At 43.5% G+C, this 23693-nt stretch overlaps 1 protein-coding gene across 2 annotated transcripts in view; it reads right to left on the bottom strand.

The window, feature by feature from the left end:
* Positions 1-8424: 8424 nt before the first annotated feature.
* gcgra (glucagon receptor a) overlaps positions 8425-23693 on the bottom strand; it is a 52045-nt gene continuing 36776 nt past the window's right edge. For both annotated transcript variants that reach the window (XM_048245757.1, XM_048245758.1), the window contains exons 3-14: positions 21467-21563; positions 20924-21031; positions 19512-19615; positions 19067-19167; positions 17099-17264; positions 15293-15452; positions 14741-14801; positions 12243-12312; positions 11239-11327; positions 10904-11051; positions 9323-9364; positions 8425-9095 (exon numbers count right to left, since the gene is read on the bottom strand). In XM_048245757.1, the coding sequence (XP_048101714.1) occupies positions 8703-9095; positions 9323-9364; positions 10904-11051; positions 11239-11327; positions 12243-12312; positions 14741-14801; positions 15293-15452; positions 17099-17264; positions 19067-19167; positions 19512-19615; positions 20924-21031; positions 21467-21563 (1539 nt within the window). In that variant the 3' untranslated portion in view covers positions 8425-8702. The remainder of the gene's footprint in view (positions 9096-9322; positions 9365-10903; positions 11052-11238; positions 11328-12242; positions 12313-14740; positions 14802-15292; positions 15453-17098; positions 17265-19066; positions 19168-19511; positions 19616-20923; positions 21032-21466; positions 21564-23693) is intronic.

The raw sequence follows: 23693 nt of genomic DNA, 5'->3' as shown, positions 1-23693 counted from the left end.
TGTGTGCCAACTGTGTTGACTCATTAGGTGGTATAGCGAGAAGCCCTGGAGTGTTGGGGCCGGTGATGCCAACGCGGTTTGTCAGAGTCCCCCCGGAAGCCCACACAGAAACAAATGCCCTGGGGCTGGAGTCGGTGGTGGCAATGGTGGTGTTGAGGACTCCCAGGGACGCGGAGTGTTTGGAGTGGAGGACAAGGGTGGACTTGTGTTAATTGATCACTATCATTGGATCGCAAACAAGCTCAAGTCATAGAGGATCAAAACACAGAGGTCAAACAGCAAGGAGTAAACACTGTGAGTGCGTGAGACAGTCAGCAGTCAGATCCTGAAGTGCACACACACAGCACAACACAGAAAGGCTTCAGGGTGTACCGTCTCTAGAGCCCACACACACACACACACACACACACACACACACACACACACACACACACACACACATCCTTATCAAAATACATCAGAAGATAAAAAAAGCAACAAAACCCAAACATACACACACGCAGACAAGTAGATGCAAATACAAGGGAAAGCCTCAACAAACAGGGTAAAAATAGAATGGCATGAATTAATGGCTTGCGTGTGTGTGTGCGCGCGTGCGTGTGTGTGTGTGTGCGTGGTGGCACAAGTGTATTATGCCACAAATAGTTCTGTACTCAGCATGCCACTATGTTGTGGCTTTGACCTCTAAAGACCTGTCTAAGATCTCTGATCATGTAACATGCCATTAACTTGATGAGGCTGTTCCTCTAAAACATCCTAACCCATTGAGTCCATACTACTCCCTGGATACTTTGACTGAATGAGCTCACCGTGATCTTTTTCTGCAGAAGAATGATTCATAACCAATCATAGCACAGAAATCATAGCATTGCAATACACCATATTCACAATAAAACTCACTGGTATGTGGCTTAGCTTGTTTTCGATAGATAGATAGATAGATAGATAGATAGATAGATAGATAGATAGATAGATACTTTATTGATCCCCAAGGGGAAATTCAAGGGTCTCAGTAGCATACAGACATCACACACAACATGCACTTGCAGCAGAAATGGTAAACATAAGTATAAACATATAACTAAACTCCACTGTACAATAAAGACAGTAGAAGATAAGAAAACTAACAAAACTAAATACTAAATACACTATATAAATTACATTTAAAAAGTCCAATGTGCTTGAGGGTGATCATGAGAGTGTCATGGTGAAGGTGCAAAAAAGTAGTCCAACCATAGTCCTTTAGTTATGTGTGCATGGCAAGGTGCTCAAGAGAGTGAATGTCATAGTGAAGGTGCAAAAGTAGTCCAACATTAGTCCAACAGTGCAACAGTACAAGAATAAGGTCTAGAGACCAGCATAAATAATATGGACAAATAGGAGAGTAAAGTACAATGTGGACAAGGTAATATAAAAAACTATGTCAGTGCAAGAACAGGTTGAGGTAATAGGGTTATAGCCATTCATTCATTCAGTATTGTAGCAGAAGCCTGACCGCAGCCATTGATCATGTGTGCTAATATAGCATGAAAAACAGTGTAGCAGTAAAACAGTAGTGAAAACATTAGGCTGTGGACATTAGTAAAACAGTAGTAAAACAGTAGTAAAGCAGTAGTGGGCAGTCAGTAGTCAAACATGGAGAGGGTGGAGAGGCAGACAGACTAAGCAGAGAAGTCTATCTCTCCTCTTCCCTTTAGAGAGGCATTGAACAGTTCAATGGCCCTGGGGACAAATGACTTCCTCAGCCTTTCAGTTGTGCATGGCAGTGAGCAAAGTCTCCAGCTGATCAAGCTCTTTTGCTTTTTGATAGTGCTGTAGAGTGGATGACATTCATTGTCCAAGATGTTGATCAGTTTGTTCAGGGTCCTTTTGTCAGATATTGAAGTGATGCACTCCAGTTCAGCTCCCACTACAGAGCCAGCCTTCCTTACCAGCCTGTCAAGTCGCTCAGCATCCTTCTTCTTTGTGCTTCCTCCCCAGCATACCACTGCATAGAAGAGGACGCTGGCCACAACAGACTGGTAGAACATCCTGAGGAGCTTGCTGCACACATTGAAGGACCGCAGCCTCCTCAGGAAGTACAGCCTGCTCTGTCCTTTCTTGTAGAGTGCATCAGTGTTGGCTGATCAGTCCAGTTTATTGACCAGGTGGAGACCCAGATACTTGTAGGTGCTTACCACCTCCACATTTACCCCATCAATGGAGACTGGTAGCAGAGCGGGCTTAGACCTGTGGAAATTCACCACCATCTCCTTGGTCTTTGAAGTGTTGAGTTGAAGGTGATTGAGTTTGCACCAATGCACAAAATCCTCCACCAGGCTCCTGTACTCCTCCTCTTGCTCGTCCCTGATACACCCCACAATTGCAGTATCGTCAGAAAACTTCTGCATGTGACATGACTCAGTGTTGTAGCAGAAGTCAGATGTGTACAGGGTGAACAGGACTGGAGAGAGCACAGTTCCCTGTGGCGCTCCGGTGCTGCTGATCACAGTGTCAGAGAGACAGTTCTTCAGTCTGATCTAACTGTGGTCGCCGGGTCAGGTAATCTGTAATCCAGGTTACCAGGTGAGCGTCCACACCCATCTGCAAGAGCTTGTCTCCCAGTCTGAGGGGTTGGATGGTGTTAAAAGCACTTGAGAAATCAAAGAACATGATTCTCACAGCACTTTTCCCCTTGTCTAGGTGAGAATGTGTCCTGTGTAAAAGATAAGTGATGGCATCGTCCACGCCCACTTTCTCCTGGTATGCAAACTGTAACGGGTCTAGTGCATGGCGTACCTGGGGTCTGAGCATACCTAAGACCAGCCGCTCCATTGTTTTCATCACATGTGATGTTAGAGCGACAGGCCTGAAGTCATTAAGCTCGCTGGGGTGTGGTTTCTTGGGGACGGGGGTGAGACATGATGTCTTCCACAGTGTTGGAACTTTTCCGAGACGTAGACTCCAGTTGAAGATGTGCTTCAGTGGCTCCCCCAGTTCAGCAGCACAGGTCTTGAGCAGCCTTGGACACAGTCTGTCAGGCCCGGCTGCCTGTTTTCGTCAGTCTATGTCTGTGTGCGTAGTGCCAAATTGTATTCTTAGAGTCCTTTAGTTCAATCCTTTTCCATCTAGATTATTCATTCTTGGAAGAGAGCTTTTTTAGCTTGATCAAGACAATTAATTAAACACCATCTCAAAATCATTTCTCGGATGAGATTAGATTATCCAATCATTGTCAGGCTAAACTCCCAAATCTCTTGGGAACATGGCAGATGCATATTGTGATTCTGTATGTGTTCCGTCTCTTTAACATGGGAAGCAGAGAGCAAAGATGGCTGTAGTCTGTCTATGTCGATGCACTGGCCGTGATGAAACCCCAGTGCTTCCAAATTAAGGAAGAATCGAAGACAAGCAGCTCCCTTCAATGTGTTTATGGGAAAAAGAACAGATTCCTTTTGTTGAGAGCAAGACAGAAGCCTTAAATGGGACCCAAAGTAAATAGGGGGATTAATATGGCTGCCTGGACGAGGCTATTTCAGTGTTACACATACACACATTTACTCCTCATCCAAAAAGTCCATTCCGTGTATTAAGTGGACATAACAAATTGTGAGTTCATAAGTCAAAGTTCAGAACTTGGTGCAAGAGTCAGTGCTTTTCATGTCAATGTTGTCTAAAACATTGTTTAAAAACACTTTGTGAGTAAATATGTAGATGCTTTGTCTAGTCTTCCTTGATTTATGTTGTGGGTGTTATTCCTGTGTTCTGTGATCTGTAAACAATATTTAATTAATGCTAAACAGTATGGTACATGGTTTGTTTTCCGTCTTTCCTCTTGTGATGTCAGCCTGAGCTCACAGCTGATGGTTGGTTTCCACAGTTACTGTACTGCGCATCTGTAGTGGTAAAATAAGAGGTGGGTAAACTATGAATTCTGTGATCACGGTAAGGTGGGCTGCACTATGTGAATAATAGAGTGTGATTTTTTCATGTTAAAAGTTGCAATTGGTGAATAAACTTTTTTGAGAGGTGGATAAACTTTAATAAGTGGTGGATAAACTCCATTTCTGAAATTTCAGGGGTGGATAAATTATGTTAGCCTCCACTACAGCTCTGTGCCAGTGGTAACTCGGACAAGCGTTCGCATAGGAGAACCTGATGGAGTCTCGACACCTGTAGTCAGTGATCCGGTAGAAGACAACAACTCACCCCTGGCACTCAAAGCCTCCTGTGTTGTTATGTAAGTGCATGGAGTTTAACTCAGGCTTCAGAGTTGGAATTACATGACATTTATCTTAGGAATGTTACTAGAAAACAGGTGTATTCTTTTACATCTTTTTTCCCTATTTAGAAAAGAGAGAGAGAGAGAGAGAGAGAGAGAGAAAGAGAGAGAGTCCCTCTTAGCAGTTACCCATCTTGCCAAAAAGGCTAGTGTTACACTGATAAGTATGCCATAACAAGCCTTTTTAAGTACTGTTTTAATCAAACCTTGTGTTTATTAACTGTTCTCATGTATCATCTCATAAACTGAAATGAACTTCATTTTAATTATGGCTATTTTGGGTGATAGCACAGGCATGATGACGGCACATTATATTCTTAATGAACAGTTTGTTTTCTTCATTGTTTATTAGCATGTTGGTACCAATGATCACATTCATGAGATGCAAAGACATTTACATGTTTGTACATGACTTTATTCTCACCATGTTGACAAAATCAACACAAAACAGCACAGGAAGCGAAATGTCTATATACAGCAAAGTCTGTTTTTTCTTTGTTTCTCCATACAGCCTTATTAGATGCCATCAGTACAGGTCTGGGATCAGCTGAAATGTGACATACCCATACAAGGACTGCTAGAGTATAGTGGGGCCATTGAGGCAGACTGTGGGAAAAGTCTGCAGCGTGCACAAGTTTGGCCACATGAAAGTGGCTCTCTCCATTATAACGTAATGTACAGCAGTGTCCATATTGGGAAAGGAATCCAAAGTCTGCGTTCCAGGCTCTGCATTAATTTGTCGTATTCAGGCGGCGGCCATTGTGTATGTGTAAACCAAAACGTGGCTACAGGGTACGCTGACTATATGCATTTTCACCACCTACAGGCGAATGTATAGAACACAACAATCCTATGGTTTGTGTACCCTGTAGCCATGTTTTGGTTTACAATGGCCGCCCCCTGAATAAGGCGAATTGTGCTGCTGTCTGGCCTTGTAGATATTTATCAACAGGGAAAGGGCATTCATCAACTGGTGAAAAGAGCAAAGGAGAAACATAGGAGAGAGAAAGACAGATAGTGTTGATTGTTCTGATTGGTGCGGTTCCTTGACAGATGCACTGGTGATGTAAATGCGCTAGGTTTGTTGTCTCGTCAATCCACCGGGCGTCATGCGTGCCAGAGGGCAAACAGAACGGGCGGATGCAAATTTGTCTGTTTTAGCACAGATTCTGTGAGACCGCGTGGAATGGGACCATGATCTGTCACGCCAGTCTAACAGGCTATTAGTAGTGGTTATGAGATATACTGATGTCAGAAAGGGAAGTGAGAACTTCAAGGGGAGAAGTTAAGGGCGGATATAAAATGCATTGACTCACATTCAACCCCCTAGGCCTGAAAGGCATTTGGTGATGGCTTTATGTTTTTTTTTAAATCAACAACAACAACAACAACAAAAATCCCATGATCCACTGATAATCCAGAGATATCACCAAAGTCTTGTGGTGGTCTGTCTCCTTGTTCATAAAAGTGTTACTCTTTTGAAGCCAACAATTAACACATACAATTACCAAGAGTGGCATGAACAAAACTCCCTATTACATGTCATCCATCTATGTCTATAGTGCCTTTAAGGCAGAGGAAAGCTAAAGCACTCAAACTGCACCTCTGAGATCCATGGGCAAGCTCAGGCTTGCTGGGCACGATCAATATTATCCTAGATCCGCTCTGTCACAACACAGGCCAGCAAGCAATAGGTATTCATATGGTCCCCATCACTGATAATTTATACACATCCAAATGCACACACACACATACACACACTCAAGCTTGCTCAGTTACTTCAAAACACAGATGAAGACACTAGCCCTAAATCTCCAACGGCATATGCAAATATCTACATATTTAACAAGTATAAATTAAGGTTGTGCAAATAGCCTTAGAGTAATTGGGAATCATTCTCCGTGCGTGTTTGGTGATGCGTTTCAGGAGGGGAGGAAGGCTGCTCCTCCTCCACTACATATGTTCATAAATAAGGGTCATTTCAGCTCAGAATGCTGCTGGGTTACCCTTCTGAAGACCTTTGACCTTGGTACTGTGTAACAGACTAGGCTCACAGAACAGCAACCACATCTCTCCACCAATCTACTTTTGATCAACTCACTACTGCGTCATTTGTTCAGCTGGATTTGACACAGTAGCCTCCCCTCTCCACTTCAACAGTAGGATTAAAAAAAAAGAAAGAAATAATGCAAAAGCTCTTGTCAATCAAATATGCCCAACAATCTGCGCTCTGCCTCACCTGTGAGGGGACCCGATGCAGACCTGACCAGATTGGCACCTGCATGACGCTCCTTTTAGAAGCTGGGATGGTGCCGCTCTTTACTCAGGCCTGTTCTACACCGCGTCCACAAGTGAAGTGCTCTTTTCATGGAGCGTAAAAATAGTTTTAGAAGACTAGTTTTATGCGCTGCTGTCACGTCTGGTGTAGCCAGTTCTATTGATTACAGATAACTGTTGCAGCTAACCTTGCAGCAGACGCTCCGTGAACAGAATGCTTCAGTTACATGTCTGGTGTAACCTCCCTGTCAGGAATGGGATGTGACAAGCTTTCCCACCGAGGCTGTGACCCCAACTCTAGGTGGACGGGGCCAGGCTAATGCACGAGAGCCCTGACTATTTTTTCTTTCGAGCCTGACTGCTTGGCAAGCACGGTCACCGGTCACGCATGTTTGCTGTGACGGTCACCGGTCACACGTGTTTGCTGTGACGGTCATCGGTCACACGTGTTTGCTGTGACGGTCATCGGTCACGCGTGTTTGCTGTTACTTCTGTTTTAGCCCCCTGTGGCCTCACACTATTGAGGATCACTGCGATCATTGATGAAACGTGTGCTTGAACTACTACATTTGATCGCACATGAGAGAAAGAGAAACATATCAGACACAAAAAAAATTATAGCACAACACTGCTTGGGGAGCCAGGGATTTGGGTCTGTGTGTGTTCTGGTCTTCTGGATGCATTTGGCATGTCCTATAGTGTTTGTGTGTGGGTAGCCAGGTGCGTTTTTAGATAGGGGTCTGCTTTTGTTTTCACAATGGCAAAAACATACCCCTGGGCTTTTGTCCAGAGCAAATAAAGGCACACATTCAGCATTACTGGCTCAGACCTCCCTCCCCCACTCCACATACGGTGTCAAAACCTCCTCACACAGCACATACAATACAGCAACAATAAACAGTATATTACAAAATAGAAATGTCCCAGCAATTCATATAGCTAGTCTAAATCAAATGATCCCAGCCAAGCCCCAACCCCTCAAGTGATGGCAATTGATAAGGATGAAAGGAAAGGGGACGACGTGTTAACACTGATTTGTTCGGCCACTCTGGACACACACACTTGAAAGAACATTCTAGGGACTCTTTGCTATGGGGACAGAAAACAGCTGCCGGGGAGATCTGTCAGTCCAGTCCAGTGTCCAGTGCAGTTTCAGTTCAGCACCAAAAGCGGGTGCATGACAGTGGTAACGGTGGTGGTGGGGACCAGAGACCAGAGGTATTAGCAAGTTAGTCCTCTGGCCTGTTCAACTCCACTGCCATCATGTCTCCATCCATCCATTCAAAAATGATCTTTTCAGGCAGGTCTTTTGAGAGCGTCCTCTTCTGTTTTGTTGTCGTTTGTTTTCCCCCTGTTTTGGTGTGTGTTTCTGAACTGTTGATGCGTGTTTTAAAATCACTACTACAGCTTATTTTTTTCAGTCTTCCGCTCTACATTTATATAAATGTGGTAAATGCAGCAGATAAGGACGGCGTCTATTCTGGACAAGTCAGAAGTGTCTGGAGCACGTAACATCTTGGGATGCAAGGATTAACATTCGATGGACACCACTGGACACCAGTGGCCCTGTTCCTCCTGTGAAGACGTGGAGTTGGTAGAGCTTCCTCGGTGCTCTCAAACACACACCCTAATACACAAACACACGCACGCACACACACACACACACACACTCACACACCCTCATACACACAAACACACGTGCACACACACACACACACACACACACACACACACACACACACACACACACACACACCCTCATACACACAAACACATGCACACACACACACACACACACACACACACACCCTCATACACACAAACACAGGCACACACATACACACACACACACCCTCATACACACAAATACACACACACACACACACACCCCTCACACACACACACACACACACACACACACACACACACACACACACACACACACACACACATCAACACGCTCGCTTGTGTGTTAGGGGCAACTTGCTCGACCCCTCAGCTCCATCCTCCAGTCTCACACCCACGGCTGCCTTGGGGCTGGAAGGGAGTTGGAGGAGGTGTGCTTGTGTGATGGTCGAGTAAGCGGTGCAGGTGGACACCCTGCAGATCGCACTACAGGAACACACTTCACCATCCCTCTCTCCTCCCTCACCCCCTCCCCCTCTCAGAGGTTGCTCTCTCTGCTCCCTAGTGGAGGCTCGTGGCACTGCGCCTTGTCCACCAACAGGATATCGTCCTGCAGTGTGCTCTCGCAGACGGTGCGGTCGAAGAGCGATGGCGCCCCTCCTCCAGCCGTCCGGCGGTCCATGCCGTTCTGGCAGCCCACCAGCGTGTGCTTCTCCTCGGGCCTGCCGGTCAGCATAGTGCTAGTGGCTGAGGTGGAGATGTTGGTGGTGGTGGTGGTCACGTCGGGGAAGTGCAGGGGCAGCATGGAGGGCTGGGTGACCAGGCTGCCTCCGCGCAGGTGCACCGTGTGGCTGTACGTGTGGCGGTACTCCTCCTCGATGTTCCGGCCCAGCTTCCAGCGCTTCCACTTCTTCAGGATCTCCGACTGCACCTGAGGGCCAGCATTCATGGGGCAGATTGTGTGTTTTAGGACAAGCACTGGGATATTCTCACAATCCACACAACAGATGAGATGATTGATCCTCTGTGAGCTCACGGATGTGTGTGTGAGTCAAACTTAAATATACAACAGGAAACCTCCAGAAACAGGGCATGTCTGAAAGTGACATCATCTTTGAGATAAAGTGTGAGCATGTGTATGGCAAGGGACTCACTCACCTCTTTGTTGACAAAGCAGTATAATATGGCCACAAGTAGACCCTGTGGACACATCAAAGTGTACATGTTAGCAGCACAATGACATTATTATGATACAGGATAATTTCTCTACCATGGAGTGCAAATAGCATCAGTGTGGCACAGCAGGAGAGAGGAAGTGATGTCAGGAGAGAGGGAGCAATTGAAGTGTGTCAAAGCTGAAGAGTGCTTGCACATAAAAAATAAACTGATCCAAAACTACTTCAAGAATCTCCATTGAATGCTGCTGTTCAATATTTTAACACTTTCAAACTATTGCCCTGCTATTGCTTTTATATTACCTTGTGTGTTTTATGTTTTCTTTTTATGCTTTTGTTTATGTAAATCACTTTGAATGACCTCTGTGTATGAAAAGCGCTATATAAAAAAACTTGACTTGACTTGACTTGACAAAACCCCTTGCTTACCCTTGAAAGCACTCTGAAACTGACTAAACCGAAAAACCTGACCAGCAGGACAGAAACGACATTAACACAGCAAGAGCTAGTCTGGCCTCAATAATACGTAGGATAGTAGACTAGGTCAAATTGAAGGAATATTGCTTGAATTCTTCTGCATCTTTTACATCAAACACTAGAGAGCTAAGCTGTGCAGATGGATGTCTAACACATCACATCAAGCCTGATGGAATTGGAGGAACAGTCATTCCCCTGCTCTCACTCATCCTGTGCATGAACTCGTCTTCATTGTGGCAATTCTACTCCTGGGATGATGGAAGCTCGACACATTCCATCTGAGCTCCTCTTCAATTCTGCTGCCTATTACTTGGGAAATGAGTCAGGCAAGTCGTGGTGTGTAGTTTTTTTTAGGCTTAATTAGTCCTGACACAATAAAAACCTCGTCTTCTTGTCTGAGCGCAGTGAAAGGGCACGATGAGGAGATCGACCCCCTCGAGCCACATCTTTTTACAGCTCATTGAGCTCGAGCATATGGGGCTGCTTCTTTTTTTAAAAACGACATACTGTCTGCGATTATGACAGCTTTGAACCCTACGTAACCCTGAACTTAGGGATACACGATATTGGATGTCTGCCAATATTCAATGTTTTACCCGATTGACAATATTGATACTGATACACACACATTTTATTTCCTTTAAGGGTCTCTCATGTACTAGAATAAACTATTCCTCTTATTTTGATAAGGCCTAGTTGTTGCAGATACAGGCATAAAGAGTCATTCACTCTACCCTAAATTACCCAACCTAACCCAACACAGTGTAGATATAAAGTCTGCAATATGACATGTGACATTTTCAAATAAATAATAGATCTCATCCTATTTGATAAAATTTGTATGATGTTTTTTCTGAAACCCTAATAGGTCGTGCTTATTATAGTCTTGCTGATTTATCTGACAGAAATGTTCATACCTGCAAATACGATGATACAATTATTAAGCTGTTAACTACTGACACCAATGTCCTACTGACGATATCTTGCATGCTCACTATGAGACTAGACTTGGTGGACATGGGCATGTGGGAGATTACGTAAGATGGTGGTGATGGTAGCAGTGAGGTGTTGATAGTCACCGCCTGACCTGGAAGGAGCTGAACAAGAGGTCGATGAAGAGTTTGGTGAGGCGCAGTCCTAAGGCGCGATCTGAGGTAGACTCGTCGGTGACGAAAGAGAACAGGACTGGATGGATGCCAAGGAGGGGGATGAGGGTGAGGGTGGACTTAGCCAGTCTGTGGATGAGAGAGGTGTTACAGTCCAGTTATTCAAAAAGCAAACAATTAAAGAAATACACACATACTTCTATGAGTATAAATTACTACATACATTTCTGAATGTAAATAAGACAACATTATATGGAATAGCATGACAAATATGAAATAACAATATTTTTGTGTAGCATTTAAGAATGGCCCTTACCGAAACTTGTAGTCTGAATATCTCATTTGGTGTGCTCTCAGTTTAGATACGAGGATCTTAATGATGTGGATGAATATGAAGAAGTTAATCTGGAGAGAGTAAAGCAAACACAGTCAGACAAAACAGCTTTAGGCATGCTTTCCTGGTGAAGTATGGTGGTGAAGTCAAAATGTTTTGCAAGTGTGCAATTAAAATATGCCATTAGTAAAATGTTTTTCTTTTTACACCACATTCCCATCTATCCCTAAAATAGTGCTGCGGGGGTGGTAATAGTGAACAGTGATTCCGTAGGATACGTGTTGAGAATGCAGGAACTGAGCTGTGCACTGAGAGGCATCTCAAACACAGGAATTCCTGTGTGATAGGACCTCTCAAGATGACCATGGAAAGCATGCGTTAAGTAAGGCCTTCACAAGAGGCCGATGTTGATCAACCTGTGAGTGACTTTGTGACTCAGAGTCTGGAGGGAAGCTCTGCTTCCTCGAACCAGCAGTGTCTGTCTCACTGTGCTACTCCAAACTAGAATCACCTCAACCCCAAACGGAGGAAGTGGAAGACATAACTGGGCTTCGATTTGTATACTTCTGTACTTACCATACCTAATGTTCCACTCATATTAGGTATTGTCAGTACAGACGTATGAGAATTGGAACACAGTCATACAGTGATCTTGATTTAGTGCACTCACAACCTACTTTCCACAGGCAATCCATTATGGAGATCTTTTTAATAATGTATTGGATGCTAATGCGAGGGGCAAGCACCAGCTAACTAAGTGTGACGGAGTGAAACAGGGTATAGAGGTTGAGGGTAAGTACTTGAGCAGATCTCTGGGCACCTTCCTACAGTTCAGCTTTAAACACATTATAAACACAACATTCACAGTCATCATCAGAAAGAGAGAGAGAGAGAGAGAGAGAGAGACATTAAAAAGGCTTGTAAGGAAAGGATTGAGAGGAGAGAAGCAGAAAAGAGAAGAAAGGAGAGTATCTCCTGTCTCTCACCAGCACTGAGAGAAGTATGGGCGAGCGTATGATCCACCAGTACTCCATGTTTATGTTCTGCTCCCAGCACCTGAAACAAGCAATGATGCAGAGTGTCAACACATTAAAGAGACTCTTTGATTGGATATTTTCTCACATGGTTTGTATAAATGGGTCCACTAACTGTTGTTCCCATCCATCCAATTCCTAATAGGAAACAGAGCAGAAGTTTCCCAAACAGAGTAGAAGTTTCCCAAAATGTCTCAAACCACAGCTCCCTCTTCTAAATGTTTTGAGGTCTTCCTCCTGCTCTTACTCCTCACTGTCTCTATCCTACTCTCCCTCCCTCCCTCTCTCTCTCTCTTCCTCTCTCTCTTTCCCTCTTTCTCTCTTGCTTTATCTCTCTCTGGTAATGGACTCATATTTGTTAAAGTAGCACAAAGTGTGTGGGCAGTCAAGGAGCCTTAATCTGTGTCCACAGGGCCAAGGATCAGACAAAAGCTATGTCATCCAGGGTCAAATTATGAACAAGGAAGAAAAAAGAGCAAGAGGAGAAGCAGCCAGGTTTGCTGGTTGAGGTAGCACACGAGGAAGACTACTCGCTGCTGGAGATGGGGCTGCCTGAGGAAGACCAATAAGCAATGCCTTGGTACAAAATAGACGATCAGCTAAGGTGTATTTGGATTTGTTTGTTGTTCTTGAAAGTCCTTTTTTATTATCATGTACATTTCAACAGTTCTAGGTGTCAGTCCAGTAAAGTCCATAACAGGTGCTGAGGCTTCAGCTACTGTTGTTAAAATGACCAACATTAGCCATGAGATGCTTGCTGAAGGCATTAGTATTGTCCTCCCTTATCTGCTGTTCTTATTCATCCTGTTAGTTTTGTGATGCTTTGTGTGTGTTTTCTGTGTTGATGTGTTTTGCCTCTGAAAAGACCCTGGGGACTCTATGCCACAGAGATTGAGGTGCAGAGATACAGTGTAATGCAGCAGGCAGGGCGGGGACATACTGTCCTGATATGAGCCCCCTCACAGGGAAAAGAGATTACGGGTCGCAAACGGCTTAATAATTGTGGGATGAAACAAAGTGTTGAGCTTCTGGCTCTGCCCTAGCTGTAGTCGGAGGCGCAGGCTATACTACCCCACCTCTATTCCACTACCAGGAGTATCACTTGAGCACTAAGCTCTGCCTTTAGCTGTAGTCGGAGGCATGTACTTCCTCTTTTCTCTCTTGCTTTATCTCTCTCTGGTAATGGACTCATATTTGTTAAAGTAGCACAAAGTGTGTGGGCAGTCAAGGAGCCTTAATCTGTGTCCACAGGGCCAAGGATCAGACAAAAGCTATGTCATCCAGGGTCAAATTATGAACAAGGAAGAAAAAAGAGCAAGAGGAGAAGCAGCCAGGTTTGCTGGTTGAGGTAGCACACGAGGAAGACTACTCGCTGCTGGAGATGGGGCTGCCTGAGGAAGACCAATAAGCAATGCCTTGGTACAAAATAGACGATCAGCTAAGGTGTATTTGGATTTGTTTGTTGTTCTTGAAAGTCCTTTTTTATTATCATGTACATTTCAACAGTTCTAGGTGTCAGTCCAGTAAAGTCCATAACAGGTGCTGAGGCTTCAGCTACTGTTGTTAAAATGACCAACATTAGCCATGAGATGCTTGCTGAAGGCATTAGTATTGTCCTCCCTTATCTGCTGTTCTTATTCATCCTGTTAGTTTTGTGATGCTTTGTGTGTGTTTTCTGTGTTGATGTGTTTGCCTCTGAAAAGACCCTGGGGACTCTATGCCACAGAGATTGAGGTGCAGAGATACAGTGTAATGCAGCAGGCCAGGCGGGGACATACGCCTGTCCTGATATGAGCCCCGCGCAGGAAAAGAGATTACGGGTCGCAAACGGCGACAATTGTGGGATGAAACAAAGTGTTGAGCGCTAAGCTCTGCCCTAGCTGTAGTCGGAGGCGTGTAGGCTATACTACCCCACTCTATTCCACTACCAGGAGTATCACTTGAGCACTAAGCTCTGCCTTAGCTGTAGTCGGAGGCATGTACTTCACTCTATTCCACTACCAGGCATAACATTTGCTAGGAGGCCTAAGGATCAGTCTCACGCCAACAAGTGTAATTTGCCACTTCACCAAACTGGCCCAAGCGTGGCCACACACACACCCACTCTAGTCAATTCATATATTTTCCAATCTGCCGGAGTGCAGGTTAAGAGAGCATACGGAACATGTCACACTTTAGAGTGCTGCCCAGTTGACCGCAGCACCCTTTTAAAAAAGCTGAAATGCCGTTGTGCTGTGACCTTATAAGGCAGAGGGTTCCGGAATGTCTTTTCTGGAATATGAGAATTTGACAGTAACAGCTGAGAGGAGAATAAACCCTTGTGGGCACTCGTGCCAAGAAAAATGTTCACAGGTCGATAAATATGTCCGTGTCAGCTGCAATGGCCTGTTCAATAGACTAAATGACATCTTGGGAAGGCACGACAAGACAGTTAAGTGAGGAACACTTACTCCTCATTCTCATACAGATACTTCACAATCACCCATGGAAACACGAAGATCAGAGGGATGCCTGTCAGCAACAGAGAAAAGCAACATGGCACAGATTAGTCACCTAATCTATTATTACTACTACAACTAATATTACTACTACTGTTACTTCTACTACTACTACTACTACTGCTGCTACTTCTACTACTACTACTACTACTACTACTACTACTACTACTGCTACTACTACTACAACTGTTACTTCTACTACTACTACTACTACTACTACTACTACTGCTACTTCTACCACTACTACTACTACTACTACTTCTACTACAACTATTATTATTATTATTATTAATAATAATAATAATAATAATAATAATAAAATATTCATATACTTCTTTGAATTGCCAAATGCAGTTCTCTAGGGTGGTCTTAACAAACAAATGAATACAATATCACTTATATCAAAATTAAAATAAACTTTAAATAAGCTGAACATTTAATTAATTTGATCAATAACATGAAAAGGATGGGGAATTTCTTTCCATCCTTCACTATCCTGCTCACCCCAGCCAATGCACAGGTAGACACCGAAGTAGTTCCTCTCAGTGAGCACCGTGACTACCAGCAGATTGTGCAGGTAGATCCCCTCTACCAGGAGCCAACAGCTGTTAGCCGTGATGCTGTACTGCATCATCACCACGGCAACCCGACAACCAACCGCTGTCTGAAACATGAGCATGGCACAAACATACATGTTACAGGCTACACACTCTTCAACACACTTTAGAAGCAGAGAATAAGAAAGAGTAGAATGAAAATCTTCTGCTAATAGAATTTCCAACCACGAACCTTAAGGGCCTGTGTCAACCAATCACATTTTTTGCGCCGACGGCGGCTATTTTCTATACAAATCCCATGAAGTTCAGTGTTCACAGCGCTCAGCGCCCTCGGCAGAAAAGAGCCCTCGCCGCTGACCATTTTTTTCCGCAGCGCTCAGAGCGCTGAACGTTTAAATTTGTTCAACCAACTGACCAATCAAAACTTAGCAACAATAAACACTTGACTGAAGCGCTCTAAAATTGAGGTTGAGGGCACTGTCAGCGCAAACATTGGTTGGTTGATTGGTGGACACGGGCCCTAATGATGCTCATTTGGTATCCTATTTCCAGGTTTGACTTGAAATTTAATGAGGGTGCACACTTGCGGGCACATGTAATCCAATTACCATCAGATTCAAGGCTCACTTGGAATGATAATCACTCATATAAACACGTTGATTGGCATAAACTGCCTGAAATCTGATTGAACAGCCATGTAGACACTGAGGGCCAGATGTACGTACATTTGCGAACGTAGCGTTATCAGCGCCATGGACACACCGCAGATTACGAACGCTGTCAGACCCAAGTTTCCGTTGTATTTATCAATCGTTCAATCCTTAGTGTAAACTGCGCCTTTCTCTGCTTTTCTCCGCCCATAAACGCAATTTACTTAACGCCCACAACTGAATGGCAGCAGCCACATACAACCGCAGTTGAATGAAGTTAACTGATGACAACATTAAAAAGAATCAAACGTTTAGCAATCATGAAATAATACCATACATGATGAGATGTAAACAAGCAGGGAGATAATGAAGATCAGTAGTTCTACTCAAACTACTTGTGCACGTAGGCTATGGAAGATTGGTCAAATCTAGCAAGTAGGAAAGTTTAAGTGAATGAAAGTGAAAGTAAGACATTCGAAAGGCCAACGAAAGTTAAGGTTGCTTTTGGTAGTACAAATACTTTCACCACAAAAACTGGTGCTCTAAATAGTGATTCTGTTGTCTTTGAAAGGTTCTCTTATTGACGCATTGAACTGCAATTTGGATAAACACCTGCTTTTACAAGGCGGAAGTATTTAGGCGCAGAATAGACGTGCGCTTTCAGGAGCAGTCTTAGTACATACCGCAGAATACATAATTAGGCGCTCTTTACTCTTCCCCTCCCATCTTTTTATGCTAAACTCCCACTTTCCCCTGGATCCTCCCATGAATGCATATGCATGACATGACAAACGTATTCTGCCACTTTCAGCTCCCGTGACAGGCAGATTTTACACGCACATTGCGAAATAAATACGCCTGAAGTGGGCGCAAAAGCGTTAATACATCTGGCCCTCAATCAGATGCCACAATACACTCCTAGTGTGATTATGTTTAAGTAGCCAAAGCAATTATGACGCCATCTACGAAGATCTAAAACCTATCTATTATTCCACTCTTTGTAATTCAATGGCAGGACTCTACAGTGAGGGTTAACATTAAAATGCAAGTGTTAGGATCAGGGTTACGGTTTAGTCTGGGTCTCTCTGTCAGGGTCAACTGACCTCGTTAGTGACCAGCCAGTCCACTTCGTAATCAGTGTTGATGTCTTGGCCGATGTGGAGGAATGGCCTCTCAATAAAGGCATCTTTGATAAGGATGGACATCGCTCTCAGGATGAAGGAAGCAAAAAGGTTCATGTGAATGTTGTTCCTGGTGCAGTGAAGCTTCCTGTGCACAAAGCCAATGAAAAATGTGCAGAAAAGAAAACAGCTTTGTTCATCTGCTAATTAAAGGGGAACAATGCAACATTTTCAACCAGCCTTGCAAGATCTGCACTAGCGTCCCGGCAAATTGTGAATCAGGAAGTCTTGTGAGAAGTGAGAACGAGCGAGAAACACAAAATGCTTTAGAGCAATTCGACATACACACGCCGCCCTCAAGAATCGGTTAGCCATGCCAGCTAGCTATAAGAACAAGCAGCGATGGCTTCATTTTTTAGATGTACACTACCACAATCCAGCTGAGATTAGTTGCATTGTTTTTTTTTTTTTTTCAAACTACAGCTCTTTTGGATAAGTTGCATTGGACTCATTGGGCTTCTACATACTCGACGCACCCGACCGGTAGCGCGACACCGTGACGTCAAAATGACGTAGATCTTGCTGGCGCGCCAGGATTTTAGCCAGGTAGCGAGGTAGCGCACCACTCATTTTTTTTTCAGACGAAGCGCGAAAAGCGGAAACAGGAAGATGGACTAGTTCGAGGGCAAGCGAGAGTTGCAGTGTTTTGTTACAGTCGTGAATTTTTAATAGTTTGCTGGATAAGTTAACAAAGTTACCAGCGAGAGTTACAACACATGGAATTAAGAGGAAAGAATAGAAACGATTTATTTTCAAACAAAGGATATCTATTAAGGCCTGAACAAAATCTCTTTCCACTTCAGGAAATTACACAAACTCATCCAGCTGCTAGCTAGCTAGCCAGCTAACTAAACTGTTTAAATTATTAAAATTTCCCTCGGGATGACTAAAGTATCTATCTATATATCCATCTATCTATCTACCTGTGCGCACACCTTGGAAACAAGATGATAATGATGGTGGTAGTTGTGAATAGTAGCAGAGCCCGTCTACGGAGAGCCTTGGCACTTCCTATTAAGCCTCATTGTATCGACATTGGTTGCAGTTCCATTAGAATTCCACTGGGGGTGATCGCGGGCGAGTGCAGGTTGAATGGGGGTCTATGGAGCTAGATGGCTAAATGTATCTCTTTCACCTGCTTGTCGTAGAAGAATCGTAGATTTTATTGTAGTCTATGCAGGTTCAATATAGATTTTAGATCTAAAGTTGAATGAACGAGTACTTATGTCCTTTTCATTTCTTACAGGTTGGGTCGTTGTTGCCCATATCACGCTAGCATTGTGCTAATGAATGACATCATTGACATATTTGAAAATATAACTTCAAAAAATATAACAATCAACAGTGTGTATTTTCTTTGCCTCTCCTAGCGAATGCAACATTCTACTGTTTATTCTACTGTAATTACTACTCAAAAAATTATATCCAGAGAAAAGTGGATATTGATGGGTAAAGCTCCATAGACCTCCATGCATTCTGCACTTTCGCCATGAAAGCCCTCAAGTGGAATCTGAGGAGGAACTGCAACCAGTCCAGAAACCGGAAGTAACCAGACAGTGCCAATTCTCTTCCTATTAGACATTCTCTAAAAGTAGCAACCAAAGTCTGAAGTACCATCACAGAGGCTAGATAATAGCAGAGCCCGTTTACATTCTCTGCTACTAGTGTTTCTTAATGCAGCTTCTTCTGCTGTGTAACGTAGTTAGCGTTAATCTTTTCACAACAGCGACACCTCTGTTCAGGAGAATATTGCAACTAGTGTCGTGACCACGACGCGCGAGTATAAATGGTTACGGTGCTTCTGTGACGTCACATTGTCGGTGCGTCGAGTATGTGGAACGTAAGGACTAAGACATGGTGCTTCAGGAGTCCCAGAGGATGAAGTGTTACCTGAAAGCCATGAGGATCCCCAATGCCAACACCAGAGCGCCCAGAGACAAGGAGTACCCCACAGTGTACATGGCTCGGAACATACTGAGGATCTTCCCGTGCTGTCATACACACACACACACACACACACATACACGACACAAACACACAGGGAAAGAAAGAGAGAGTGAAAGATAGAGAGAGAGAGAAAGAGAGAGAGAGAGAGAGAGAGAGAGAGAGAGAGAGAGAGAGAGAGAGAAAGGAGTAGAGAAGAGAACAGGGATAAGACAGCACAGAGGAAAGAGAGTGAGAGAGAGAGAGAGAGAGAGAGAGAGAGAGAGCATAAGTTGATACATAAACTCAGGTTAAGTGAAAATTGAATGAGGGGACCTCATGTTGTGTTTTCACATAAAATGTCATGAATGGACTTCATGTTGTGTTTTCACATTAAAGGATAATGTCATACCCTCTCGGCCCCATGCTGGTCATCTTGCTCACACTCGCTTGTGTTCTTCTCTGGCAACCACTGTCCATCAGCACCACACTCCCGATACACAAAGCCATGCCGCACTGCAAATGGACACACAGAGACACCCTTTACAAAAGTCACATGTACTATTTTACAACCTAGTAAACTCTTGTCTAACATTGTTTTTTAACTTCCTAAAGTCACCTAGGACTGTTCTATAACCTAGTAACTATCAGAGCCTAGTCCTCTATCATCTGGGATTGTCCCAGAACCCAGTCATCACTCCTCTTGGCCTGTTCTCTTCATCTAGAACTCTTCCAGAATTTTGTCCACCTAAGTCTGTTCCAACACTGAGTCAACTATGGTCTAAGACTTGTTCAGCACAAGCTCAAGTTCAAGTTCAAGTTCAAGTAGTTTTATTGTTATTTACTTATAAAATTATTATAAGTAATGAAATTATTAAGCTCAAGAGCCAGCTCAACTTAAAAGAATAAATTAAATGGTGCGTATATGTGTGCCTGAGCCTGTTGTGAAGCTAGTAAGGAAAATAAAAAAGTAAAGCTGAAAACATTCTTTTTTTGAAATTCATGTCATCCCTGTCTGACAGACAATCATGCTCGTCAATCAAAGGTACCATGCTCTGCATGCTACCAAATCACATGTGTCCCATCTTATTTGGAAGTAATGTGTAGATGTTTGCCTTCATCCTTGGATTAGTAGATAAAGCAGTTCACATTTCCATGTTATCTTAATTGGTAATGCATTATATAGTGAATCTTGAAGTGAAGCTAAACTTACATCACAAATTCTGTCAGAAAAATCACAATTAAATATTTTCCCCAAATCGTTAAAAGTTAAGAGCTTAGACAGTCATCCAACAAGTCCAGTGGGACTGTACCCTGCAGCTCTTAACATGGTGGATTTAGTAGTGTGAGGAAAAACTTGGTCACCGCACACTCAGTCGGGCCGAAACGTTGGGATACATAAAAGGAAAAAGAGATAGAGTGTGCGGTGACCAAATTTTTCTTAGTTTATTTTCCCTTGCCAGCACCTCGGAGGGTGTGCATTCTTTTCGTTGTTTATACGAATTTAGCAGTGTGTACAGTATTACGGAACCGGGGCAATAATGGACCAGACGAAGAGGTACTAATTCTTACTGTAAGCCTCCTGAAAGTTTGTCAGAATACAATGTCGATAATACCTGTAATCATATAATTAAAATCATCATTAATTTAAATCACAAATTCTGTCGAAGAAAAGTCGCAATTAAATATTTTCCCCAAATCGTTCAGCTGAGCTAAGTTAAGAGCTCAGTCATCAATCAAGTCCAGTGGGACTGTACCCTGCAAAGGTCAACAGCTTCAGCTCCACCACACATGTCCACTTTGCAGGGCTCTTATCTCACTTACCGTCCGAATACCAGGGCAAGTACCAGGGGCAGGCCACACTCACAGTGGTGTTGGGCACTCCGTCCGGCCAGCAGGCATACCTGTCAAATGTTCTGTTGCACACAACACCTGACCACAACAGAAAGGAAGGAGGAGAGTGGTGACAGAGAAAGAGCAAAAGAGAGAGAGGGGGGGGGGTAAATGCCCATATACAGTATAAGTGCTCTTTTCAATTACCGCCCCTATCTTTCCCATCTTCCCATGCTTTTATCGATTTGTTCACTTTTGTCAAAAGAACTAAAATTCTGCCTATTTTTGGTCTTTGTTTTGTCTTTGCTTGTTATCAGGCTGTATGGTGTCTGTATGGAAGGTTAATGACAAACAGTGTATCCTTTCATCTCTGCTTCAAACATATATGACTCACACAATGCCTTACAGGATAGCTTAGCCATTTACATCAGAGAACAGGCTTTTATCTTCCAGCATGCCCCTGCATTAAGACTGGCAGTGAGTCTACGGTGAGGCCCTTTGTGGTGCACTGGTACTGCAGGACTAAGGACTTACCGGTGACTGGAGGGTGTCTGCTGATGTTCTGGATGCACTGGTCCTGATACATGGTCCATTTCTCCAGTAAGATTTTCAACTGTCTAGCAGGAGACACCTGTAAGGAGTACAGGGATGTATGGAAATGCCTAAACGAGCCATATGCATATTCACAAGGTGTGACTAGTGTGACCACCGTGGGCTTGTCAGCTACTTGGTCCTTCTGGCCATTTAATTACTGGCACTGTTCTCACCTCTCCCTGTCCCTTTACATTTCCTCATTTAGGCCCATACCAGCAGAAGGGAAGGGCAGGCGTGCACCCTTTCCTTCTCCTTGTTTTTCATAACACAACACTACTATTTATGCATCCATTCATTCACCTGCATACCGATTACTGACCACTCACTGATATTTTTGTCTAACTGCTTTTGTATTACTTTTGTTGAATTGGTTAATAAATTCTTAAATTTAAACATGTGTATCCTCCTCTTTTTGTTGCGACCTGGAGCCAGGTCATTACAAAATGGGGGCTCATCTGGGATATCCAGTGTTGTGCGTGAACGAGTTATAAAGTAATAAAGAACTTGAACGTGAATTAGTTCACATTATGTGTCATCAGGGGCGCAGCTACCCATTTTTTGAGGGGTATGCAAAAAAAAAAACACAAACAACTAAAGTAAAACAAAAGGCCAATAATTTACATAATTTATTAGTGTAAATTATTCTTTTTTAAGAAATTCTGCCAATTTGAACTTGAAGTATTGTCAAATGGTGCATTGTCACTTTAAGACTTTAAGAGAGTCTAAACGTTCTCATAACGTCCCTTTGCCAGCTGTTGCTCACAAAGGATAAGGCTGATCCAACTCTAGCCTTTGTTTGCCACATTATCAGCACAATATTAAGCTATTAATATTAGGATTGTTAGGAAATGGAAACATGTAATGAGTTGTTGCTAGCGTGACATTTCTGTTTGCAGTTTGCCATTAAAAGTTCAGTATGAGCATGGTAGCCATCTTAATGGAATAGGTTAATGTTTCAATCGGTAGAAGCTATGCTTAGCAAACGCTAGTCTGTTAACATGAATATTTGCAAGCCTCCAAGCACAGACGTCATACTTTAAAATCCTACCTGTTGCTTTTCACCATCCACTTATTTAACTACTGTGCATCCCTTGACATGCCATCTCATTTTCCCTCTTTTTTTTTTTTGCTGTATCCATCTTTCATAGACGAAAACTCACTACTGGTACCTGCTCACTCCAGCCACGGCTCTAATCCCTTTCTATGTCAAAATTCTATGATGGAATCTTATGAGGTAGGCTAGGGCGCCTACTCTAGCCTGTTAGTCCTCTAAAATGTTATTTAACATTGAGGAAATGCAGAAATGATTGAGAAACGTACAACAGTAACTACATATAGAATATACCAAATATTATTATTATTATTTTTACCATCGCTTTGGCGCCCCCACGGTGCTGCGCCCCTATGCGCCGCATATAGCGCATACCCACTTTTTGCGCCACTGTGTGTCATGAACGGCAGACATCACTGTAAATGAACGTTGGAATTTGTTTTTCATTGAAAACTGAGTAACAACTGTTTTCTCTTTTGAAACGCAACGAGAGAAAGTTCCTCCCTCCTGTATTCTCGCTGGTGCCGCTTAATCATGTATCACCAGACAGAAATGGTTTTGACATTGTGTGCGCAATGCATTGCGGGCAACGTAGTGTCCGGCTGAGAATAGTTGAATAGCATACTGGCTTCCGCACAACGTTACCCATGATGAATTGCAGCAGAGCGGGGTAGGCATAGCAACGCCGCGTACAAGGATACAAGGAAGTTTATTGTCACATGCATATAGTTACTGGGGGTTAGGTAAAAAGTGCAGTAGAAGAGGGGTTTAGTAGATTAAGTGGCAAGGGCTGCATAAAAAAGGTGGGGGAGGATTGGGATTGGGTGGAGGGCACCAACAAGGAGCACCCAAGAGCAAGGAGCACCCAAGAGCAACAGGGGCAAGGAAAAACTCCCTTACCAAGGGCTGGAGGAGCGAGAGAGAGAGAGACAGAACAATGACGAGAGTGAGAGAAAGCATATAGAACTGTAGAACTTGTCTGTACTGCTGCAAGTTTCATCACCTGGTAAGAAACCCACAATTGCAGTGTCATGAGCAAATGTCTACAATGAGCAGCTTCAAAGAACGTATTGTGATTTCTAGCTCGTAGTGTGAAAAAAAGTATATATTTGAATA

Source organism: Alosa alosa, chromosome 6 (genome assembly GCF_017589495.1).
Source record: "Alosa alosa isolate M-15738 ecotype Scorff River chromosome 6, AALO_Geno_1.1, whole genome shotgun sequence".
NCBI lineage: Eukaryota > Metazoa > Chordata > Actinopteri > Clupeiformes > Clupeidae > Alosa > Alosa alosa.
The sequence above is the reverse complement of the archived record's forward strand: the minus strand, read 5'-3'. Positions and strand labels throughout refer to the sequence as shown.